Source organism: Colossoma macropomum, unplaced genomic scaffold, assembly GCF_904425465.1.
Source record: "Colossoma macropomum unplaced genomic scaffold, Colossoma_macropomum, whole genome shotgun sequence".
NCBI lineage: Eukaryota > Metazoa > Chordata > Actinopteri > Characiformes > Serrasalmidae > Colossoma > Colossoma macropomum.
This window is the reverse complement of record NW_023494810.1, coordinates 31,257,717-31,283,991: the sequence shown is the minus strand read 5'-3', so window position 1 is coordinate 31,283,991 and position 26,275 is coordinate 31,257,717. Positions and strand designations below refer to the sequence as shown.

The 26,275-nt window shown below is 38.7% G+C and overlaps 1 protein-coding gene across 2 annotated transcripts in view; it reads left to right on the top strand.

Annotated features, from left to right (window-relative positions):
* The window catches only part of gnai2a (guanine nucleotide binding protein (G protein), alpha inhibiting activity polypeptide 2a), an 84,370-nt gene that overhangs the window by 37,405 nt on the left and 20,690 nt on the right, over positions 1–26,275 (top strand). For both annotated transcript variants that reach the window (XM_036559505.1, XM_036559506.1), the window contains exons 2-3: positions 19,534–19,576; positions 22,205–22,346. In XM_036559505.1, the coding sequence (XP_036415398.1) occupies positions 19,534–19,576; positions 22,205–22,346 (185 nt within the window). The remainder of the gene's footprint in view (positions 1–19,533; positions 19,577–22,204; positions 22,347–26,275) is intronic.

Here is a 26,275-nt window from a genome sequence, read left to right as displayed (position 1 = left end):
AAAAGACAAGGAAAGCAAAGCGAGCAGGAGTGTAGAGAGCCGAGAGGAAGAGTGTGTGTGTGTGTGTGTGTGTGTGTGTGTGTGTTCGTTCACACAAAGGCCGCTCTGTTAGCGCTGTGGGGGGAAACCACTCCTTATGCCTGCTGCGTACGGCCAAACAGCACACACTCACACTGGCACTGCATAAACACACACACACACACACACACACACACACACACACACACACACCACTCTGTATGCTGGCTGCGTGCTACACAACACACTTACACAGTGTAAACACACACAGTGTGTCGCAGTGCATGCCTGGTGTTGCTAACTGTTTTAGGCTTGATTCTGCAGTAATCTCTGATCACCGGAAATGTAACTTTGAAAGTGTTTAAGCAGATGAGTTGATTAGATTTGATTGCGATTGCTTATTAAGCAGTTCAGTGCATCAGCTAATCTCAAATTCATATAAGATTTGACCCAATTACATACAATTTTTTTTGTAAATAAATTTTGCATAATCAAAACTAGATTGAAATCTGTAATTTGAATGATTATTATCATTGTAATGCCATAACAGTAGTGATAAGATTTCATATTTTTTCTTAATATTTATCAAAATCATGAGAGCTGAGGAACAGGAGGAGTGCTGGAGTGAGTTGTTGATTGATGGTGATTTTTTGCATGTTTAAATAATGCATTCTCTTGAAGTCATATTTAATAGCAAAATCATTCTCTACTAGGGGTGTAATAATGCATCGTGATGTGATATTGCATTGCAAAACAGTTCTAAGTGGCAAACACAGGTTTTGAAATGATGGTTTTTATTATATTGTGACAATGCATTTTCATACATCCACCTATTTAGCCCTGTCCATTCACGCTGAAGTTAAAAGGAGCGTTTGAGCCTGAACTGCTTTTTGAATTAGGCATACTACAGGCTAGACTATCAGAACAGAGCTCATTTCCATGAATCACTCTGAGAGGCAGAGTAACAAAAACAGCCTCTTTAATTCTAAGGAATAAAGAGAGGTTTGAAAATGTTTGTATAAAAATGTACATAAACCCCAAGTGGACCTCAGGGGGAAAAATAAAATACAAGAAAAATGTAGGATATTGGCCCTTTAAAAAAATAAAATAAAAAAAATTGAAATGGTATCGACATTTCAACATCGCTATCGGAATAGAAGAAGTAGTATCATGCCATCTCTAATTTTGACCCATATGTCCTCTCCTGGTGGGCCTTCTCACCGCTCTCTGAGTTGTAGTATAACGACTCCAGTGAGGTGTCGTGTTCGTAAAGACAGCTGTGGGAACTCCAGCTGAAAGAGTGTGAAGAAACATCTCGAGAACTGAAGAGATTAAGCTGGAGAGGGAAAAAGGTGGTAGTGCTTGGCACCCTCGGAATGGAGAGCAGAAAAGAAATGAGAGGTGGTGGCAGGGAGCAGAGCTGATCTTTCTGCCTTCATCCCTCCCTGTCACCACCTCTTGTTTCTTTCTGCTCTTTTTTCACATTGTAGACCGAATGGGTTACCATGGCGATGAGAAGGACTTCAGTTGCCCTGTGTGTATGTGTGTCAGTGGATGGCTGATCTGTCAGCACGACTCTTCTGAGAATTCTGCTCTGACACATCTGATACACATCTCCAATCGCCATCATACAGAGTCGGTATGCATACAGAGTCGTGCACATGTACATATATTGCCTCTGTCCTCTCACGCGCACTCTTTATCTGTATATCTCCACTCACAGACACACTTTAGCTCAGCCTTAACCTCTCCTCCCTTAATGAGCTTTAAGATTTTTTTATAAAACAGCGTTTATATCAAGGCAGATGATTTGAAATCAGTTTTTGTCATTAATGTTGTTATATTTGTTATAATATATGCTGATGAATGAAAAATAGTAAAAATGAATGAATACATGAATGAGCGTTGATGGAAATGGTGAATAAAGGAACAAATTGATGGGTAAATGAATGGTTGCATCAATATATGTGAAAGTGAATTAATCAATAGTGGTGAATAAAAGAATTAATGAAGTTGAATGATGGTGATGAATAGATAGTGAGCAATGAATAAAGTATAAATATTGATGGATGACAATTAATTGTGATGAATGAATAAAGGAGTGATGAATGGTGTTGGTAATGTGAATGGTGATGGATAAATTAATGAACTAATGGTGAAGAATGAGTGAATAGTGGTGTGGTAGTCATAAAGGGTGAGTAAATGATAGTAATGGGAATTGTTGAATGAATGGTGTTGATGTGAATGGTGAAAGTGATGTATGACAGATGAATAGTGATGAGTGGTGTGGTAATGATAAATATGTAAATGGTGATGGAAGAATAAATTGTGATAGCGATGGTGTTGGTGATATGAATGGTGATAGAGATGAATGAATTGGAAAAATTAGCTAGTTCATGTGTGCCATGGTTGTGGTTATCTTTATGAAATGCTTTTTTTGTCGTAGTGCAGGGTTTCCTCATCCACAGTCAACCCTGTGTACACAGACCACAGAGGGGCCCATTTATTTTTTTATTTTTATTTTAGTTTCTTGATGCTCAACTGGTGTACAGTAGACGGCATTTAGCTGACTGCAGTAGTGTTTCTGCGTTTCCTTCTTTGGATTCGGTCAATTTCAGTTTCTAAAATCCATAAAAGAGAGAATTCACGATTTAGGGATTGTAGATAGTAGGATGAATATGGGACTGTGTGTTTGTTTCTGCGAATAGTCTGCCGGTCTGCACGATAACATTGGCCTAGCTCAGCAGAACGCTCGTCATCGTGGTCCGTCTCTGTGCTTGTGGAAGTGGCCGATCTCGCTCCAGAATCAATGCTCTCCTCTCTGCCGTATTGATGTCTGAGCTGGTAAAATACGCACTGGCAGAGGGCAGGTTTTAAAAAGCTCCATCTCTTTCTCGTTAGGAGAGAGGAGAGAGTAATAGGACGTGCATTTGTCATCCCTGGCTCATTTAATTAAATTAAAGGCATTTGGAATTAATGCGATGAAGTTTTAATTAAGAAGTTCTCTCTCAGCACAGCTGCTGCCTGATTTCATAATGATGCTGGATGTTGCTGAGTGTCTGAGGTGGATTAGACCATTTTAAAGAGCATGTGAGGAAGTGGTGTGTGTGTGTGTGTGTTGCTATAATCCCAAATGTCCTCACTACTTTGCTTGCACTTTTTTTTAAAGGAGCTGCTGCCCCCCAGGGAGTTTTACTGTTTAGGTTTATTTTGGTTCAGTTTCAGTCAGTATACAGTCCACAGACTTATCAGCCTATATATAGTTTTAATGGTTGGCCAAAATAGTTTTATTTCTGAAGAAGCTTTGTGCACTACACTAGAATTTTTCCTTGTCTACACTTTATTTATTTGTTAAGCACTAGCTGCCCTTTATATGGTGTGAACAGTTTATGATGAATAGGCCAGTAGAAGTTACTTGGAATAAAATGTTGTTCCATTAATGCACGTGAAAATGTTTTGACTTTTCCTTTAAAGTTATCCTTTCGGAACTTCTAGGTATTGTTATGGCAGCGATGTGTGGGTGAGTGGGTAGGCGTGTTTTTAATTGTAGTTCAAATGTTGTATTTTGCAGCGTTGTCTTTGGCATGCTAATGAACATCATCAGATCTTTTCTCTTCTGGGGTCAGTAAGAAGTGACTGCAGGCCTGATCTTTTTAATGCTTCTGTTGTTATGAGTAGCATAGTAATGTGGCATTAAAAACACTGGCAGCCTGGCACATTAACAGGATGATCCCGAGCTTCAGAGTGCAGTTGTTATGGTGTGACGGTTAGTTGCTGTGTATGTTACCATTGACTTTTCTGACAATACTGAGTAAAATTAATTATTCTATTCCTATCAATGAATTATATTTGTGTTATTCCAGTGGTTCTCAGCCTATTTTAGCTATAATCCTCTCACGTCTCGACAAACACGGGAGAAGCTTTCTTCATATTTCAGTGCGTGCCAGGGACATGAACTTTGTAGCGCTGGTAGATTGGCTTTGCGGTCCACGTCTGTTGTAAACACAAGCTGCGTTGCTAGTCAGTAATCTCACACAGCGGCTAGCAAACATACGGAAAACATTGCTCTGAATAAATCAAACAACAACATCCAGGTCTTGCACTTATTCTAAATGAAGCGGCGTGTCTTCTTTATGTGTTTGTTTGTTTTCGTAATTGGTTTACAATCATATAATTTTGGTACACAAAGTTAGTAAAGTTATCTCTTTAACTCTGTGTTGCCAGCCGCACTGGTGCTCACTCTGGTTAGCTTATAATGACAATATAAAGTGATATAATTGAGCTGGGAGATTTTATGGAAAAATCATTCTCAAATATGTTATCAAATTATGTATGTTTTTTTTTTCCCTGCTTCTGTGTTTGCATAAATACATGATGATGGTTAATTAAATAATCAGTCAGTGATGAATGAATGAAATGGTTCATTTTCACCACCTGCTTAGTACTATTATACATTTTTTAAAATTTTCACGGTTATCATAACGTGACAATGTCAAACCTTAACACCCCTACATTAGGGAAACATTAACCTTTAGTGCAGAGGTCTTCATCGTAGGATCTTGATACCAGTCCTTTAGTTGGCCTGTTGGTTAAATCAAATCAGGGTCATTATTAAGTTTGCACCTTAAGGTCATGACCTCGTGGGTTCAGTCCCAGCAGACGGCTACTGTAGTCAGCTAATGCAAGAAAACAGTGCCAGCCCAACGTGCATCACAGTCTTCTTCTTTGTAGGCAGGGTTTTTATAGCTGCCAGTCATTATCTGTCAATTTCGGCTCACTGTCACTAATCTTGTGTAAGTAAGCTGCGGTTTTGATAGGTTTTTTAAGAAAATGAAGGCATTGCATATCAATGATGCACTCTGGACATGATTGTGAAGTAATTGACTTGTTGCACCAGAGTATTTCTTTCCTATGCAGTTACCATGAATTGAATTACATATGTTATTACTAAATGTGTGCAATTTATTCTGAGGAGTTCAGAGGTTTGTGGTGGGCATTGTCAGATGTCAGAAAGGTAGGCTGAGTGGGTGAAAATCAATTCTTTATTTTTAAACTTCCTGAAGATTGAAGATGCCCTCAAATAATTGTTCTTGGTTTGTAGGTTAACTGCAGTAGGAGCATTTTTCCTGCTCTAGATACTTCTTTTCTTCAGCTTGGTGGGTCATTCTTAGCAGGTTTTCTTTCATGAGTTCAGCTGTGTCCACTCAGTGAGGAGGACTGCTTTTTATTTGTAGGGTCACTTGGAGAAGATGTTCTTTGATGCTCATTTTTTGTGGATTGGGTTACTTCTCACTTAGCAAAACAAATATGCAGGCCATTTTGAGTCTGTCTTTGTCCTTCTGTCTCAGTCACTCTCTCTTTGTCTCTCAACAGACTGTTTTGTTTGTTTTCATGCTGTAAAAGGAAACATTTCAACTAGTTTTAATATACAGCAGTATATTACAGTATAAAGCGGAGGCTGGTGTGTTGTCTAGAATGTGTTTTCTGTTTCTGGAAGGACTGTTGAAAAAGCCATTGTTGCTGGGGCATGCATTCTATAGTTTGGTGGTGTACTTGGAATTTGAGAAGATTTAGGATTAGCACCTTTCACTCTAAATCATTATAGATAATGGTACAAATGCATCTATTATTCAAGGAGCCTTTATATGTTTTGTTGGGGTCGCATCAAAACCTCATCTCGTTTTTTTTATTTTTTACACCATTTGAAAACACTAGCTGCACTTTATACTGTGTGATGAGTGGAAAAATAGAAATGGACCAGAATTACTTGGAAAAAGGTATTTGTACTGACTTGCCTTCAAAGTCATATACATTGACTTTGATGCCCACCCCCACTTCCATCTTTCCATACTGCGTTTTATCGTTGCGCTGTGAGCGTTAGGGTACAGTGTCACATCGACTTTGATGAGAGTTAAAAATACCACCTGCCACCACTGCTGCTCTGAAATATGAATGTGTTGTGAGCCGGCAGAAACAAAGGAGCTACTGATAGAGAGAGAGAGGGAGAGTGAGTAGTAACTGTGATGCGTGTGATGAATGAATGAATGCTACATTCTTCTCAAGGCTGTGTTTGTGTACGTACAGTAGTGGTTAGACTAAATTGCACTTTTTAGCATTTTCCTTCTTCCAGCAGCAGATTCTGCTCAGATTATGCTCAGTAATGAATTGAATCTGGGTCTGTAATTGACCAGTCCAAGCCCCGCTCACAAGTGCAGTTACTCGTAGCTTGCACTGTAAAATTGTCCAAGCTTTATACGCACTGCAGCCCTAATCTGTGTGTGAGAGTGAGGGTGGAGTTTTTCTTCTCTGTGGGTTTCAAGGTGAATCTGTGTGAAGCTGCTGGCCAGTGAGGTGGAAGGAGCGGCCTTCGTGGTTTATTCTTTGATGGATGGCCTTCCTGCTGGGCTTAATCACTGATTATTTGCCCTGATTCTGTATCATCTTAGATCTGGATAGTGCTGGACAGTGTTGATAAAATTAATATGTTTTCTTAATGTACCATCTTGTTTATCATTTATAAAGTTAATAAACCCACTAGGGCTGGGCAGTATGACAGTATTCATTGTTATGGTGACAAACTCCCCTGCAAAGTGTCACAATATGCTTTTCTGAGCATGTTGTTGATATAGTCAGTACTTGAAAACTTCCCAGCTGCATGTTTAATTACAAAGAGAGCGAAAATAGTCCTATATAATTGGATTTATGAAGTTCAGTGTATAAAATGTTGAATACAAATCATTGTATTCATAGTGTTTGATAGCATTTTTAAAATGTGGCGCTGCTTTGTTCTAATTTACCAGATGTCAGGGAAAAAAACAAATATTGGCACATTGTGTATCGTGAAAACTTTGTGCATCAAGATGTTACATTTTTGTTGTATTGCCCATCTCTAGAACTCACTCTTCTGGAGTTCTGCTTCTTTATACTAAAAGAATGTTTTATATTCTTACATAGCTCGTTTTGAATGGGCTTGCTTCTATTAAAATTATACCAAAAGACTTATGGACCTTATTCTCGCTCTGGTAGGCTTCTAAGAGTAGTCACTCTATGGTTTTCATAGACTTATTTCTTATTATTCTTGTCAGAGGCTTCTAACAGTTATTGGTGAATCTAAATACTTCTTTTGATTGACAGGTTCATTTCTCTTCCTTATTCAGTATTCACTCTTGTATATTCATGGTCAGTTCTTTATTCTTTACTCTTATTGCTCTGGTTGTGTTATTGTCTTGCTATTCGGTGTTGACTATAATTGCAGTTAACTCTCAGAGCCTGGATTCCATGAGAAAAATGGAGAAAATAGAATGAAAAGACTAAAAACAAACTGCTTGGCAACATGAACAGTGCTATTTTATGGGACTGGAATGTTACCATGGATGTACACGCACACTCAGGAACATATACGCTTATGTATACACGTAGAAAAAGCAGCTGAAGAGAGAATTATGATATTTCACTTATGCAGCATTGTTTGGCAGGAGATGCATACCTCTCTGTTATACCCCAGGGCAGATAGGCAGGTGTTTAATAGATATTAGCTCCCTCATCCCCTCTATTGCTGTAATTAAAGAATCATTCTGTTCTATAATGACTCTCTCAGCTCCAGCAGGGCCGTTTGTGCAGCAGTGATGTGTAGGCCTGGATTTTAAACAGAAATCAGCACGTCAGGAGTCGAACGCTGTTAAACACATTGAGCATGATCTGTTTTTATTTACTTCCTGTCATGAGTCTTCTTAGTCATCTTTCTTCCTCTTTATCAGGAGCTGGTGATGCGATATGATGTGGTTATTATAATATGTCATGTCACAGTGTGGTGAAAGCAGACCAACTGCATGTTTCATTGATATGAAGATTAAAAGAGGCTCCAAACTGGCATAATGCAAATATATTTTGCTGTACTCCTGTAAGATCATTTTGCAAGTCCCCCTTAAATGATCCTTAAGAATGATCCTTAAGAACATATTTGATCCTCATAAAACATATTTGAGGAAAATTGCGGTGCTTGGACTTTCTGATATTGTTTTTTTAAATGTAACTACAATTAAATGACTAGTGGTGCATTGTGTCTGCTCTGAGTGATCAGACCTCAGGTGAAAATGAAATACTGTGATACCTATTGTGTATCTGAAAATGTCTAAGTATCATGATGTTATTTTTGTGTATTCTGTTTGCTGTCCTGCTGCTTGTATTCAATCTGAAACAGTTTTTGTGTCCAAGTCCAAAGAAGAAAAAACTTCAAGAGGACAAGAGAGGGTGACCTGTGGCTGTAAATGACTGTGAACATTGGTGGTCTTCTCTGAGATGTGCACACTTACAGAGGCCTCTTTGTCGTTCTCTCTTCATTCAAAACCTTCACTCTCCCATTTTCACACCAGGAGCACCAGCCCACCTCAGATTACACTTTAGCTTCAACACTCTCACACTCTGTTTTCACATTCAAAACCCAGGACGTTATCGACATACCTTTACTGTAGTTCAGTTGAGCAAACCAAAATAAAACAATATTTTTTCCAGTATTTTAATGCAAGCATTAATTTTTACCATAAGAAAAATCCTGCTACACAGCAAGTGAAGTCCTCAGCATGAATAACCAACAGTTTGTTTATGAATCGTCCCAGTTTGGACACATTTGTCATGTTGTTTTCACACATTTGCTGTTAGTTTTCATTGATTTTACTCCAACATATGATGATAATCAAAATGTTTTAAATCACCTGCATTAAAACATGTCAAAACATCTATCATGGAATAATTATGTAACAGTTGCGTAATCAAGACATTATCCTCTTTCCTTATACCTTACACGAATTGTACTAGTCAAGTGCTGTTAATCCCTCTAGGATTAATCTTTTTTTTCTCATTCCTAGAGGTGTAATTACAGAGGCACCAATCCAATACCAGGTATTGGTATCAGGCCAATATAAGGAAAAATGATGGATGGGATACTAGTGACAAAAGAATGAATGTGATCCAATTCTGGAACAAATCTGTCCCGAAATAGCACTCAGCCACACTGTGTGATGTTAGCTGTGTAGTTCTCCCTGTGTGGTTAAGAGAGTGGTTGATATGATAGCATCTACTTTTAGATGCCCATCTATACTGAAAACAGCTCATTTTAAAGCATAGTGGCTTTGAAAGAAGAAATATCAGATCAATAATGACTGATAATCAGTATTTCAGCACTATTATCTTTATTGGGAAAAGAAAAAGTGATGTTGTGCCATCTCTAGGAACCAATGCTGTGACATGCCATTTTCAGATTTAATAATGATCATCAGTTCTGAGGTCGAGAGTTAATTAGATTTTTGATTAGATTCTTGATTCAGAGATCTGATTCTGTATTACACAGATTAAGTAAGTAAATAAATAAGTGTTCTCAAATAGAACTTTGTGTCACCCACTAACAAAATAAATCCCCGAAATCATGATCCCTGTAATTGAACTCCAGGGGAAAAAAGCCCAGTCATTTGAGTGTGGCCCACCCCCTTTTAAGTGTTACTTCTTGCGATTTTTGGATTCTATTAACTTTTCACCCATTATTTATTACCATTGAGTCCACACACAGGAGTGTATGTGTGAACATTGCTTCTCTCTCTGCCCTGTGCACACTGTTACACATCCCTTAGTGCACACACACACACACACAAATCCCCTCACTCAATTCTCACAGTCATACAGATGTGTGAGAGCTGTAAGAATGCGGATGGTGGCTGTTGCAGTAATGATTTCTTTTACCTATTGTGTGAGCAGTAAAAACCACAAACCGTAGACGATACTCCCCCTGAACCTCTGATTCCTTTAACATGACAGGAGGCTGAGGAGGAAGCTCTTTTGTGTTGGCTCAGTGTTATGCTGACATGTTACATCAGGTTTCAGCCTTCTCACACATACCCACACTTGTCTGCGGGAGCGAGATGGTGTCAGTTAAACCGTGAGATCTACTCGTCTTTGAGAAGGCTGCACTCTTTCTCCCCTCTTTTTTGTTCCACACGCGTAGAGCAAAATAATAGTATTGTCGTTATATTGCTACATATTCTGATTGTAATATGGCCTTGAAGTATATTGAAACCACACTGGAGAATCAGTATTATGAAATGTTCAAGAATTGGTATTATTATGACCAAAATAACTAGCTTTTCACAGTAACCCATCTGAAACTGTGATTGGTTCAGATGCTCACCGCACAGAGTAAAAACATCAATAGATAGGGACGCACCAGGAATTGGAATGGGAATTGTGTGCCAATCCTGATATACAATATTTTTCATGTACGTATCTGCCATAGCAAATACATAAACATTTATAGAAACCGGAGCTATATTCACCTGGATTAGCATCACATAGAAATCAAATATTCATTTCTGTAGAGTTACAAATGAAGTAAAATAAATAAATGCAGACATTTTAGCATAGTAACCCACTGTTGTCTTAACATCTGGCTCTTCCACAGTGAAATAAATACATCCTCAAATATCGGTTAGAAATATTGGCCAAATCTTTCCTTCTGATGCCATGTTTTGTTTGTTTGTTTTTTTTGTTTTGTTTTTTTTTTGCATTAAAGATATGGTTCCAATACCATTGTGCATCCCTACTGTTTGGTTAGGTGGCTTATTTGCTGCATACAGTATCGCAAACTCCAGTAACAATTAACTAATTATATATTGATTAGCTCCACTACTACATTAAATCCTTTTCAGAAACACTAGCCAGTGTTTCTAGCCAGCTTTAATTGAGATTCTCCCCTACTGACGCTGCAGCAGCCTGTGTGGAGCTGTCATGCTCTCAGTCTCAACGCTGATATTGTTCAGCTTTGATTGTATAAAGACTGTTTGATCCTCTTTTTGTCTCTGAGCAGAAGTAGAGAGGTAAAGTGAGAGCAGGTATCTTCCACAGACTTCCACATTCCTCTGATCTTCACATTAAGTGTATTTTCAGCATTTCCAGGACATAATGGTTTCACAAGTTCCTCTGTCTTTGCAAGATATAGACAGATTATACATTATTTGTTCATAAACGGGGGAAGACTTAATTATCATCTCATGTATGTTGCATTACAGCTGCCTCGTTTGTTGGTGTAGAGGGTTTTATGATTTGAGCAGAGAATAACAGAAGTGCAGTCTATAGCAGATGTTCAGCTGAGAGCTGCACTAAAGACTTTGAGTAACACCAGTCTAATGAATCATTTAAAAACTCCTCATTCCACTGATGTGTATAGCCTAAAGAATTTGAAGCAGCTAACATCTTAAGAGTTTTACTGTACTTCATTTATGGCTTAAACTGTGAACTTCTTGTAAACTGCAAGTAAGTTTATCAGTGATTGGTATCAGTTTTGGCCACGGTGAGGTGTTAATGGTTAATGTTATCAGCCCAGTCATTCCAGTTCATCCCTGCTACCTGTAGATAATTATTATAAGGCATGGATGCTGTCAATAACCAGAAGTTGGGATCACAGGTGTTGCGTCCAACGGTTAGGCAGTTATGTTTGAATATTGTGAGTTTGTGGTTAGATACAGAGACATGTAGATTTGTGTTGGAGCCGAAGCGTCACCAGCTACCAAGAATTGCTGAAGGTCTGCATTTTTGAGTGCGTAAGTGAGAAAAAGAGAACACAGTTGAGTTTGTATGTTGTCAGTAGGGTCTGTGAGTTAGCTGCAGGTTTATCTGCTCTTGGTGTTTAATCAACATAAGAATTTAAGTTTATTTACTGTACACAGAAGTTTCAGGAAGAGTCTCAATGACAGATGAACTACTGCTGTCCTGTGATGAATCCGGTTTGAAGTCTCTACTTTGTAAAAAAAAATGTGTGACAAACTAGGCAGTTAAAACAAACATACCATAATTACATGATGAAATGACTTCATATTCTGGCTATGGGTGTAAAAACTTAACAGATTAACTGTAAAGTGACGTTCCCTGTTACATCAAGTTTTAGCTTCTCACACATGCACTTACTTGTCTGTGGGGGTGAGATGGTGTCAGTTAAACCATGAGAGCTACTCATCTTTCAGAAGGCTGCACTGTTTCTCCCCTGTTTTTGTTTTACATGCATCGAGCTGCAGAATATTTACAAAATGGTTAAAATAACTTATTTAACTTCCACTAAACCACAGTTCCTATTTGAATAGGTAAGTTCATCACTCAAGTTGAGGAACGTTTTCAAATTGTATGCATGAGGCCACAATAGACCACAATTGGTTTCTCTAGACAAGTCTACTGAAAAATTAAGCACGCAGCTAAAAATAATAGTCTGTCGGAGCACATTTCGAGAGGATGATGGCACATCTCTAACAGTGTACCATATAGAAAGTGAACATCCGCAAGCGGTAAGACAGACAACTGTTTTGTCCATGTTCTTACAAAGAAAGTGTGATGCACAGCAGGGTGAGGAAATTACACATGGGTTGGTAAAATTGTAGAGAAGGATGTGGTGGATGGCAGCAGGTTTCGAGAGCTACAGAGGTACATCGAGCTAAAATAGCCCTGGTCATGGCAGTTAGGTTTTCTTTTAACTTGGGCTAGTAATGAGTTGTAAACATAACTTTTGAATATCGAACGTTCAGTTGCCAGTACTTATAGGTACCGTCCAACACCTAGCTCATCTAATCTATCCTTCATTAAATTAAATAACTGTATTTTATATTTTTAGCAACATTTGCACAACCAACAGTTGCGTGTAATGTCAGTAGCAGTGTATTTTCTTGTATCATTATGTTGGTCTGAGAGGTCTGAGGTATACATTTTTGTCATTTATTATATGAAAAGTGTAAATACAGAGTGTGGTACAGAGGAATAAAGGCTCTTGAATCGTGGTTTAGCTTTTAGTTCACATCTCTCAGCACAGCAGGACAGGCGATAGTGGTTGTTTTTTTATGAGCAGAAGGTTTGTGATGGTCCTGCAGATGAATCTGGAGGCAGTGTTGCTGTGGGCAGTCAGTCTGTCAGCTACAGCCAGACGCCAGAGAACCACAGCTGGGTCCCCCTAGATCACATGCGCACATATTCATACTCACACACACACTCACTCTCTCTCTCTCTCTCTCTCTCTCTCTCTCTCTCTCTCTCAGCCAGTCATTATAGAACGTGCTCACACATGTCTGCTTTATATTTTCCCCAATGAAGGTTCACAGTTAAGGTTATTGTTAGGTTTGGTAACGTTCTGAAAAAAGCCCAGGCTGCGGTATGGACACTACACCAGGGTATCATTTCTTATACCAGCATATTAGACTGTTTCCACTCTAATAAGCAGGTGTGATTGGAGAGTGAAGCAGGGATTTTACCACAGCAGCTGAGAGTGTCTTAAGGGAAATGGAAGAGAAATTCAGGAGAAGTTGACGCAGACAGACTCGGGGAACCTGCTCAAGCTGAGCAAACCTGGAGCTTCCTGGATTATGGGTGAAATAAACAGAGGAGGATGTCTGGCAAAGAACTGAGAGGAAAGCTTTCCCTTTGATTTCTTTAAAAGTTGAAGTCTTGTGTGTAAATTTGCAGACAGCCTTTTACAGATAGAGGAGTCAGTATTTTTCCACTCAGCATTGATGGTTTTAAACTGTGTGTGTGTGTGTGTGTGTGTGTGTGTGTGTGTGTGTGTATATATATATATATATATATATGGGCTGCACGATATTGACAAAGTGCGATGTTCAAAAAAGCTGTCTGATATCACGATGATGATACGAGAAGTGATAAATAATATGTCTCTGGCTGGATGTAATGCAAGTGCAGACATTTCTTTGGGATGTGTAAACAAATCTAATTAACGTCTCTTCAAACCCCTCTTTAAACAAATAGCAAAATTACAAAAGCCCCATTTACTATCCTGCAAAATAAAAAGAAATAAAACTCTAACAAATACATCAGAACTGCAGTCACATTTATTGTGCACTGATGGGCTGAGAAAGAATCAGCATTACCTCAATAGCTTTTTCTATAAAGGCTGCAAAGCCAAATAAATATATATTTAATTTTTTATATAGACATACAAGAACAGATATATCTTCTTGTTTCATTTTATTTTTTTGTTTATTTATTAAATATTGTGACGTCATTGTGAGGTGGCATGTTATAGTAGCCCAGCTGGTGTGCGTGTTTGTCTGTGTGTGTTTGTGAGTATGCTATGGGTAGTATGAGAGCAGTAGTTTTCACAGTGAAAGTATTGTATGATAAATATGAAATGCAGGATAATCAATATAAAAAGTCATTTGAATTGTTAGCTCTATTGAGTCCTCAATACAGAGGCATTTAGAGCACTTTAATTTTTAACATATGTTAGTAAACTCATAAGCCTTTTAAAATCCTGTCATTTCAGACAGAAGCATTAGTGAAATGCCACGATACTTACTTATCTTAAATCTGATCAGAGACATATCAGCTGTAGGCACAAGTCACACTGACACACACAGAGCCTTCCTGAGAGAGTACTTGCGAAGAAACCATTTCTCATTCATGCACAGGTTTGTCAGGACATGGTGTCATGTAGTACCAATATCCAGTCCAGCAAAGCACTCCCCTTTTTAAAGTAAACTTTAAGCTAAAGTAAAAAGCTCTTTACAAAGTTGTTGGATCTGTAGTCCTGTTTTTCTGTGTTTTTCCTCCTACGTCTGGGCATTTTTATCCTGAAAATGTGCAATAGCAAACACACAAACAAGTTTAAACCTGAGAGCTCTGACGCAGTGCTTATTACACCAGCTTAGCTTGTGACACACCGTCCTTACTAAACAAACACGTACACACACCTCTGAGTGCCATCTGAGAGTTTATTATACCTGTTCACTCTCATAACTGTGACACACACACATTCAAAAAGACACACAGCGCATTCTGAGCATGCTGGGATACCGCTTATTACTCTGGAACCCTTCTTCATCAGCTTGGTCTATAGACTGAGTGAGAAATCGATTCTCTGAGACACTGTGTGCGCACACACTGCAGTCTGTCTTCACAGAGCAGACACCACTAAGAGTCACGTACATACACACACACACACACACACACAAACACACACACACACACACACACACACACACACACACAAACACTCTGCACACTGTCGCTTTTCTCCTGCAGGAATTAACACGTCCCTCTGCCCTCAGAGGGCCCAGAGGAGCGCCTTACTCTCACTAATTAAAGCCCAAAACTATTAAAGCGTGCCATCGCTGAGGCAGCCTGCAGGATCTATCGGAGCCACTGGAGCTCAGATGGAGGGCCAAAATGAAAAACATGACAAGTATAATTAGCTGTCTGCTGAAGGTAACAGGAACTGGAATAAAAAGTTAGACCTGTCTGGCCAATTTAAGAAAACCTATTATTATTATTATTATTATTAAGAGAATAAATAATATGAAAACTGTTTTTTTTCTCGTCTTTTTATTTTTGCCTTAAAGAAATAACCAAAAATACAGTGATTTGAAAACCATTTAACAGGCTTTTAATGGAGCAAGAAAATAAATTGATTTGTCCTGAATCTGAATCACAGCAAGAGCTCATTCTTCCTTCTTCCCTGAATGAGGTTGTAAGATAGCTAATGAGTTTTTAGCTCTTTTTAGCTCCGTTTTGTTGAACACTAAGCAGCCGGGAAATCTAAAATGCTGATTTGGCCAGCAACAGCTGAAGCAGTATTAAAGCAATTTAGGGCCTCTTTTCAATTCATTTTAATTTAAACTTTCCTTTATGCAAGGAATCCCCATTGAGACCAAAGCCTCATTTGCAGTCATCCCTTGTGGCCCATCTCAGTAAGACACTCTGGGGAAATGTGTGTGTGTGTGTGTGTGTGTGTGTGTGTGTGTGTTGTCTCCTGCTGTGTGTAGCACATTAGCTGTGGGACTTGTTGTAGTCTCTTGTTTCTCTGAGTCTCGGTGATATTTACAGTCATTAAAGCCTCAGTCTGGAGCCTCGCTGTTGTGGTTGCTCCAACTAATTCACAGTTTACTAAGAGCACATAGTAAATAATAAAAAATGTTTTTATTGTTTCAGTCTTGCAGTGATAATGATGTGCCCAAAACTGGTCTGCTGTTTAGTGATTCTGATTGGCCTGTCCATGCTCTGTCCTCCATAGACGTTAAGTCTGTTCTTGCGAGTCAGAGTAGACTCTCGAGTATCTGAGGTGCAAGTCAGAGAGGAGGTGTGGGTCAGAGTCGAGTCTCTGAGGTAAGTCTGAGTCTCAAGTCTACAATCTCAGGTGTGAGTCCGAGTCGAATCTCAAGTCTCTGAAGTGCAAGTCCAAGTTGAATCTAGAGTCTCACAGGTGCGAGTCCGAATCGAGTCTCGAGTCTCTGAAGTGTGAGTCTGAGTCAAATCTCAAATTTCAGAGGTCCAAGTTGAGTTTAGAGTCTTTGAAGTGCGAGTCAGAGTCAAATCTTGAGTCTCTGAGGTGTGAGTCCGAATCGAGTCTAGAGTCTTTGAGGTATGAGTCCCGAGTCTCTGAAGTGCAAGTCCGAGTCGAATCTCAACATTCAGAAGTCAGAGTCTGGTCCCGAGTCTCTGAAGTGCGAGTCAGAGTTGAATCTGGAGTCTCACAGGTGCGAGTCCGAATTAAGTCTCGAGTCTTTGAGGTGTGAGTCTGAGTCAAGTCTTGAGTCTCTGAAGTGCGAGTCAGAGTCGAATCTCAACTTTCAGAGGTCAGAGTTGAGTCTTGAGTCTCTGAAGTGCGAGTCCGAGTCGAATCTCAAAGGTGCAAATCTGAGATGAGGTCTCAAGTGTCTGAGATGCCGAGTCGTGTCTCGAGTCTCTGAGTCAAGTCCAAGTTGAGTCTCTGGAATGCATTTACTGTAATGTAGGATATGAACAAAATACTACACTACAATTACAATGCTACATATGCAATTAATATATAAGCACATTATAGAATATTAAGTACTTTGTTAGAGTTTCATTTGCATATTGGACACATCTACAACATCAGTATTACAAATAAAGGTTTACAGTTGATATGTTGTCCAGCTCTGATTGTTTATCTGCTCATAGTATTTCTTTCTGAGAAAAAAAGCTTTAGAAATGACTGATTTTGTAGCAGGATGGTTTTTTTTAGTGGCACATGGTCAAGCAGACCAAACATGCGTAACAGATTAAGGTACGTGAATGTGATGTGGAGTGAGTTTGCCAGCCCTGGAGTGATCCCTCGCTTCAGAGGGAGGGAGAGATGGGTGCGCTGTACTGATGTGAATAGTATCTTAATGATTTTTGATGTTCACAATTAAAAATAAAAATTAACAGTGAGAATCAATGCCAACACACCCTTAACACGATTCATGAAAATAAAAGCTGCCTGAATACCAAGCAAAAATAAACAAAATACGGTGCAGCTTGAAAAAAAAATGACTATTAAATTTTATACCTTGCAATTCTACTCAGCCAAAAACAGAGTCAACATATATGGACTTGCTACCGCAAATGTCAACCTTTTTTGTCTCCATTTTGTTAGCCTCTCACTGGGGTTGTACCCCTCACATCACTGGGGTGGTACTTTCGGGGTACATCCTCAGCACCTTTATTTTTTATTGGCTTTTATTAAGTTGGCTGTTTATTTTATTTTTGCATTTTACATTTTAGGTTGTGAAGAGGTACAAATGTACACCTTTCTCCTGGGAAAAGCTTATTTAGGGTGAACAGTTGGATTTTAAGTTGGATTATTTTGCCTTTGAGGGTACATTCACATTGTTTGTACCTTGATGAACAACACCTGTATAGGAGCAGAGGTTGTGATTGTGTGATTTTCGTGCGACTTTGAGAAAGTGGTTGGTGAGATCTTAAGTCAAGTCAAAGTTTATTTATATAGCGTTTTTTGCAAAAGGCGTTGTTTAAAGCAGCTTTACAGAAAAAAATCTGGTTCATAGCCCCAGGCAAGCCAATGGTGACAGTGGCAAGAAAAAACTCCCTAAAGGCAAGAGGAAGAAACCTTCAGAGGAGCCAAGACTCAAAATGGGAAGATCTTTGCACTCAAGTGACAAATTTCTGACATTAGAAATCTGTTTGATTGATCGGCTTCTCAGTTGGAGCTTGATTGGGCAGTTAATTGCATCCCCTCCCTCCTCACACTGCACATCAAAATCAGGCTTAGAAACAGGGTAAAGTAACAGTGTGTTCCTGACATGAGACCGCTCAGGTTAGCCTCGAAGTGAATCTGAGCTTGCCACACCACAGCTTTGCCCCTGTGTGTGTGTGTGTGTGTGTGTGTGTGTGTGTGTGTGTGTGTGTGTGTGTGTGAGTGAGGGATGTGGTGTAGGGAGGTTGATGGGCGAGGGTGGAGTTCTCTTCGATCCCTGGGTCATGTGACATAAACACTCACACAGGCCCAGCGGCGTGAGGACGTGACAGACTGCATCCACATCCAACACAACACACAGCATAATGACAGATACGAGTGAGTGTGTGTGTGTGTGTGTGTGTGTGAGAGAGAGACGACAGCTGCATGTGTGTTTGACTGTAACAGCGGATGAGTATGAGAGTCTGGGTTGTGTGTATGATGGGAGAATCATGTGTATGAAGGAGATGGAGAAGACAGATGAGCAGCATGTCACTGTGTGCTTGTGGAAATAAACATTGTGACGTTAAGAGGCCCACTAGGGAGAGATAGTGAATGTTTATGAAGACTTTACTGCTTTGATATATTAATAATTGAGTAATGATGATGATTAATGACTGAGATCTAAAGAATCTAAAAATTTACTGAAAATAAACTGAATAATAACAAACCAAGCACATCCTTGCAAATACTTTACTGAACAAAGTAAGTGATTATTAAAAAAGACAAGATGTGCATTTCTCTCTCTCTCTCTCTCTCTCTCTCTATATATATATATATATATATATATATATATATATATATTTGCATTTAGATCTGGGTGCATTTTATATCTTAAGTATAGTTGGTGTTATGAATGCTTTTAATTGCCTATTTCAGTTATTAAAACTGTGCTGTTCTGGTTGCACCATTTGACTTTGACTGGTTGCGCCACCTGACTTTTCAGACTAATTTCAAATTGAACAGGCATCTACTTAGACAACCATAGAAACGTTTGTCCTTGAACTTGAGTTTATACTTACATTTTTTCAAACAAATAAACATTATTATTAGAAATTTATGACCACAACTCAAAAATGACATTTTTTACAAAATTTGTGAAAGGGCTGTTGACCATGGCGTTGCACCATAAGGGTCACTTGGGGTCAGTTGCGCCACCTGACGCGTGTTTGATCCTCGGCGATGCAATAGAAATCTGTGACTTCTTTCTCTTCCCCTCCTTCTCCTCCTCTTCCTTCTTCTTCTTTGTTTTAAAATGATGAATTAACCAAACATGCTTATGTGGCTTACACTGAATTTAGGGTACTGGTTAGCATGACGCCATTTGCATTCTTTTTAGCTTTTTTGACGAAACTATTCCATTAAGAAGCCAAACAGTGTTTCTTGTGGAACATATTCCACGTGTGAACGAGATCCTCTCTGAATGTTTTACGATCACAGTATGCTTTGAATGATTGGTTTGTTTGTTTGTTTGGTTTAACATTTGGGCGTTTGTGTTGCAGGTGCTGGAGAGTCGGGGAAGAGCACCATTGTGAAGCAGATGAAGTGAGTGACACACAAACCCCTTCACTCCTGCCCCCCCGACCCGCCTCACCAATCAAACTGTTCTTTCTGCAGATTAATGCGTTCACTTGCTTATTAAACACTCTTTCAAACACATTCTCTCTCTCATTATCTCGCTCTGTCCTTTATGCTCTCCTTTATTCTTTATTACTTTCTCTCTCACCCCCTTTGTCTCCTATCTTCTCTGTCCCCCTCCCTTTCTCTCTCCCTTTCCTTTTCTTTTCTCTTTCTCTCTCTCTCTGTCGCTCTTCACTCACACACTCTCTCATGCTGTTTCCTGTCTCTCTCTCTCTCTCTCCCTCTCCCTTTCACTTGTGCTCACTCGCTCTTGAACTACTCATTCTACAGATTAATGCGTTCAATTGCTTATTAAATGTATTCTTTCTCTCATTATTTCACTGGCTCCTTTCTCCTGTCACTCGTCTTCTCTGTCCTTCAAAGTTAAGAACGTTTTTCCTTCCACTGTAAAGTTACCAATTTGGATATGCAGGGTTTTATCATGACAGCAAAGATGTATTTGTTCTGTAGGCTTACACAAAATACTGCACAGCCTTACAGTACTTCTGATGTAGGTAGCTGTTCATAATTTTATTTTTTCTATTTTTCTATAGCTTTTTTATGCAAAAGTGAATGGTACTGTATTAATCAGTGTAATTTATTGTATTCTTTGCTATTTGTTTAAATTTTTGTTTACACAATAAAATGAATTAGGAAGAGTCAGGGTCTGCACACCCAGTCAGACATACAGTATTTTACTGTGATATACAACAGCTCTCTTAAACATTGCATCTAATGTAGCCCTCACAAACACACACACACACACACACACACACACACACAGCTGGAAGTCTGAGTGTTTGTGGCCGCTGACTGAGTTAAATACCTGTTTCACCGTCCTTGAACTTTTCCACCCCTCCTCCCACACACACACACATCACACACACACACACACACACACACTGCTCCTTGTCTTACTGCGCTTGTGGATTCCATCACATGGTTTAAAGAATCAACACAGTCATCATGTTATTGATGGAAAGTGACTCTCTCACTCACACATAGCAATAAATATTTCTGTTTATGGGTCAGTTTTTGACCTCACAGACTGAAGTGCAGGGGCAGTCTTATGCAAAGTCTAATGCAAAATACATTAGATACATACATTTTAGCCTCTGAATACATCAGAATACATTACAATGGAACAATTTGGAAATATCAAACCTGTCCCCTTTATTTATTCATTCATTTATTTATTTCCATTACATTGTGTGAACATTTCATGATGGGTGGACTAATAGAAATGATCCATAGTTACTTAGAATTAATTCTCATTACATTAACATACATTTAAAGTTAATATTTTAATTGATATGTTTTTTCCTTCTCCTGTAAAGTCCTCTTTTTGGAGATACAATTCTTTTATCCGACAGTGAAGATGTGTGATAACCTTTACACTTATAGTTTTATTTTGGAGGACATTTTTGCCCTGCGCCTCTTTTTGACTGTGCTAAAAACTATGATTTTGGTTTTACCATTAGCATTGTAGTGCTTTGACCCCTGAGGTTGCTGCTGATGTTCTATATTGTTCTGGAAGACTGTCTGAACTCAGACTCCACCAGGTTAGAACTGCAGGTCACAGGATTCACTGACTCACCTTTAATGATCACATGACTGTTTCACTGCAGCTCTCTCCATCTGACGTGACAAACTACACACTGCAGAACCTTTTCTTTCCTTCTTTCTTTCCTTCTTTCTTTTTCTTCCTAACCTTTCCCCTTCTTTTGTTCTTTCCTAACCTTTCCCCTTCTTTCTTTCTTGCTTGCTTTCTTAATCTTTCCATTTTTCTTTTCTTTCTTTTTCTTTTTGTCTTGCGACTTTTTCATCTTTTTCTTTCTTTTTATTTCTTTCTTTCTTTCTTTTTCTTTTTCTCTTTCTTTCTTTCTTTCCTAACCTTTCTTTCCTTCCTTTTTGTCTAACCTTTTTCTTTATATATTCTTGTCTTTTTTTCTTTCTTTCTTTCTTTCTTTTTTCCTTTGCTTTCTTTTCTCTCTTCTTTTCTAACATTTTCCCTTTTTCTTTCTTTCTTTTTCTTTGTTTTCTTTCCTTTCTTCATTCTTTCATTATTTCTTTTTCTTTTCCCCTTTTTCTTGCTTTCTTTTTTTTCTAACCCGTTACCCTTTCTCACATTTTCTTTCTCCTTTTCTTTTCTTTTTTCTTTTTCTTTCTTTCTTTCTTTTCTAACCCTTTACCCTTTCTCACATTCTTTTTCTTTCTTTCTTTTTATTCTGTCTTCTGTCTTTTTTCTGTCTTTTCCTTCAGAGCTCCTCAGCACTATCTCTCTCTCTCTGCCTTTTCTTTTTTCCCCTCTCTCTGGAGCCGGTCCAAAACAAAGGCGTGTTGCGTAACCCTCACGGCTGAATAGTCTAGCACAGCGCTTTAGTGTTACGGCTTATGAGAGAGCTGAGCTTTAGTGTTGGACACAAGAAACACACAATGGAGAAAAGATTAAAGCAACTGCAGTTCCAAAATCTGTTCTGTTAGAGACTGTTTACATCTCTCTCTCTCTCTCTCTCTCTCTCTCTCTCTCTCTCTCTCTCTCTCTCTCACCAGGATTATTCATGAAGATGGTTATTCAGAAGACGAGTGCAAGCAGTACAGAGCTGTGGTCTTCAGCAACACCATCCAGTCCATCATGGCCATCATCAAAGCCATGAGCAACCTCAAGATCGAATATGAGGAACCAGGCAGAGCCGTACGTACTGACTTATATACAGTCTGCGGACACACATTCTCACCCATTCATACTTGTACATGTAACCCAGTGTAGTGACGTCTAGGTCTCAGCTACTTAAAGGCCAGTGTCATGGAGCACCTAATTTTCAAACCTCGTTCCTCTGAGTTTGATGTAATATGTAAACATTTTTAAGTTTCATAGAGCACTGTTCTCCCCCAGGCCCACATTTAGCTGCAAAAACAGCCAATGTTAGATTTTTTATGTCATGTCACAATGTAACAAGCGCAAATGTAATTCCACCCTTTAATGAATGCTCTTGCAAACAGCATTTGAGGTCGGGGCAGTGTAATATACCTCTCCTGTTCAAGCTCACCAGTCATACAGTCTTTTACAACATCACCAGCAGCATTTAATATTTACAAGTGCTATTATTTTTATTTTTTTTTGTAAATAAATCAAAGTTGTTGCCCGATTTTCAGTAGTAGAAAACTAGAAAGAGAAAACTGTGAAAAACATTCAACATTTACTAAGTTGGTCACATATTATTATTCTTATTGTTGTTATCATTATTGCTATGATTACTTTTATGTGGATAGCAGCTGGGCTTTATAGACAGATTATATTCCATATCCAGTGGCCTTAGATGATCTCCAGAGGACCACACACACACCACACATCCATTTGTGATTAGGATTGAGAGCTGAAGCGATGAAAGCCATGTATTGTTCATATGCTAATCCTGTGTGTTACAAATCGAATCAGAGAACGAATATAACTGCAGGCCAGAAACGACCACATGTTCCAGACTGACACAGGGAAACAGAAGCAGAGAGACGATAGGAGGAACCAGAGGGAAGGAACTTTGTTTAGTGTGAATTTGAAAGGTGTTCACTGGGCTAGTAGGGATGAACAGGCTTTAGGCCTTTTCACACAGAGGTCAGATTTTGTGGATGAAAAAATGGATGCAATGTTTTGTTTTATTTTATTAGAAAAGTCTTTCAAAAATAATAAGGGTACAAGAAGTCTGTTATGCACATATTTATATGTATGACTGCATTTCTATTACATTAAAATCCCGCTGCATTGTAACTTATGTGAGCCTATATATAATCCTCCTGTTCCAATCCATGATTTTCTTATGAAAGTACAAGTAAATACCTCTAAATAGTACTCGATACAAAAATATTTCTTATAAGCTAAAATAACTAATGACTTTCCTATAAAATCAGGTTACATGCGCTTTTTTTTATGCAGGAATCTTCACAGTAAGTCCCGTGTGCTTCATATGAAATGCTCTAAGAACACAGAAGAAGAGGAATAAGAAATTAATTAAGGAATTAGAAAGCAACATTTGGGGTTAAAAATAACCAAACTAGCCCAACAAGGGATGCGACAGTTACTGGTTTACACAGTTATAATGTAATCTGAACTGTGAACAGTAGCAGTGCTAAGGTTCATTTTATACTTATTTAAATTGTAGCTGATTTTTTGTGTATTAAATGTATTAACATTCTTTTTATACCATGAATGGATGGAGATGTATATGTGAACAAATAGGTGGATATATTTGTTGTTTTTTAAGACATCATAAAAACTGTGAATTAAAATAGACAGTGTCTGAGAAGGGAATCATATGGTTTGAAACTAACAGTTTTTAACAAGACAACTCCATGATATGGACCCTTTAATGGTGAGACAACATCTCAAAACACAAACACTTGCTCTGTCTGTGTTTCTGTCTGTGTGGGGTTGAGTTCTCTCTGTTCAATAAACTGTACAGATGGATGGCTGAATGTTTGATTGCAATATTGTTGCTGTAATAGACCAGTAAAAGTCCAATTAACGAGCAGATCTCCCTCGTTAACCGTGTAATTACAGAACACTAATGGATCTGTGGGCCTGCAGACTCACTAACCGAGACACGCCTCTCTGTCTGTCTCTCTCCCTCCCTCTCTCTCTCTCTCTGTCTGTCTGTTTATTTATGATTCTTTAATGAACCTCAGACTCTTGTTGTTGTTGGTGTTTTTTGGCTAATTTCATGCTATTGATGTAATACTGAGTGCGTCTGTTACACATATGAACAAAAGAAAACATCTTTAACCGCTTTACCTTTGTTTCAGCTCATCAGTTGAATTAAATAAAATGAAACACAACTGAATCAAAGAAGAAACATATTTTGATACAATATGATTCACTTTATTATCAGATTTCTCATTTTGTCTTGCACGCAACAGCTCCATGGGGGAGGTGGGGGTGGGAGAGGGGAAAGTGACTTTCACAATCAGACAAGCACCAACACCTAACAAACTACAATACACCATTGCCAAATTCCAGCATACCGCCTACTACCCCTAAATACTGCATCATAAGTATACGTTACTACATGTACTTATCTGAACAGTTCACATTTTTCATCAAGTATAACAACTGACTGAGGGATTAAGAGTTCATAAACCTATTACATCTTGACTTCAGTACTCTAAAACGTCTACTTGAAGGCAAAATGTTGTATTCATCATATGGCACGTGATGAATCAGACAAACTACTACACAGTAATCTTTCTGTACTTTTCCTATAGGCTGTTGTGAAACCCTCTTTTAAAGATTGACCTACAGTCTTGCAACAGATTCATATCAGTCTAAGCACTCTTGTCTTTTACTTTACTGAAAGACAACTGTACCATGCTGTTGCTCAGTATTGCATCACACTGTAGGTTACTGTAGTGTAAAACAAAAATAAAATCTGATTATTAAGCCCAAACGGCCTTAAACTACAAAGAAAATAAATGTGTTGCTGCATCTTGCTACAGATCTGTTTGTATCTGTATGTACACCATGATATTTATTTGACGAGTTTGAGTAGGGAGTGCGTCAGAGACGGGACAAAATTAGATTTTTGCCAGTTTTAATATTGTTTTGTGTTCATAAAGTACTTGTGCCATTATGAGAAACACCCTACTGCTATTAAAGCTAAAGTAGCTAATATGTCAGCATCCTGCAGCTAAAAGTCCATGTTAACTGTGCAGAACTGGAGACAACCAGGAGGTATAAGATTCTTATTATCATACTGTTTTAGCCACAATTTAAGTCAGGTAATAAATATTTTGTCATTCATTTATTTTTTAGATTAATATTTAGAGGGGCACAGCAGCCACCCCAGCCCCCCTATTATGAACTGACTGTAAAGCTTTGGGCAGGCTTCAGGCTACTCTCTGGCCACTCTACTCTGCTGCACATCGACTAATTTAATGCAGCACCTTTTGAGCATGTTTCTCAAATCATTTCACTTTGAGCTTCCTTCGGTTTGATTTCAGAAAGACGTTGCGAATGTGTGACCGTTGTGGTCATGTGGTTACGCTGTTCTGGCAGATTTGATCTGCAGCACATTTAAACCCACTTCGGTGTGTGTCTATATGCATGAGGTTTCATTTTTAAACAGGACACACCCACACGGCCACTACTTGTCAAACTCCCTGTGTCTCTCTCTCGCTCACTCTCTGTCATCATTTGTCCCCTCTGGGAGTTACATTTACAGCCTGAATGAATTAATTGATCCTGGATAATGGCGCAACTGCTTGTTGTGCATTTCCAAAGGGCTCAGTGTGAGAGGACTGAGGTTTAGTATGCGGTCAAGATCAATCTCAGTCTAATCTAGTACCAGTAGGGGTGGGCAGTATGATGATAGCTTTATCATGATAATTATGTCACAGTACACTTTGATGAATATGTATTGTGACTATGGTCAGTACTTCTAGGACACTAAACTCCATGAGCTGAAATTCAGCATGTACGTGACTTCTGTAGTTATACATTTTACTATCATGATACACAGTATGCTTTCTGCATATCATCAGTACTTAAAGAACGCTGACCCACCACGTTTCATTAAAGAGAGAACAGAATTAGCCCTGTTTAATTGAGTTTTGATTGCAGTTTTTAAATGTGGC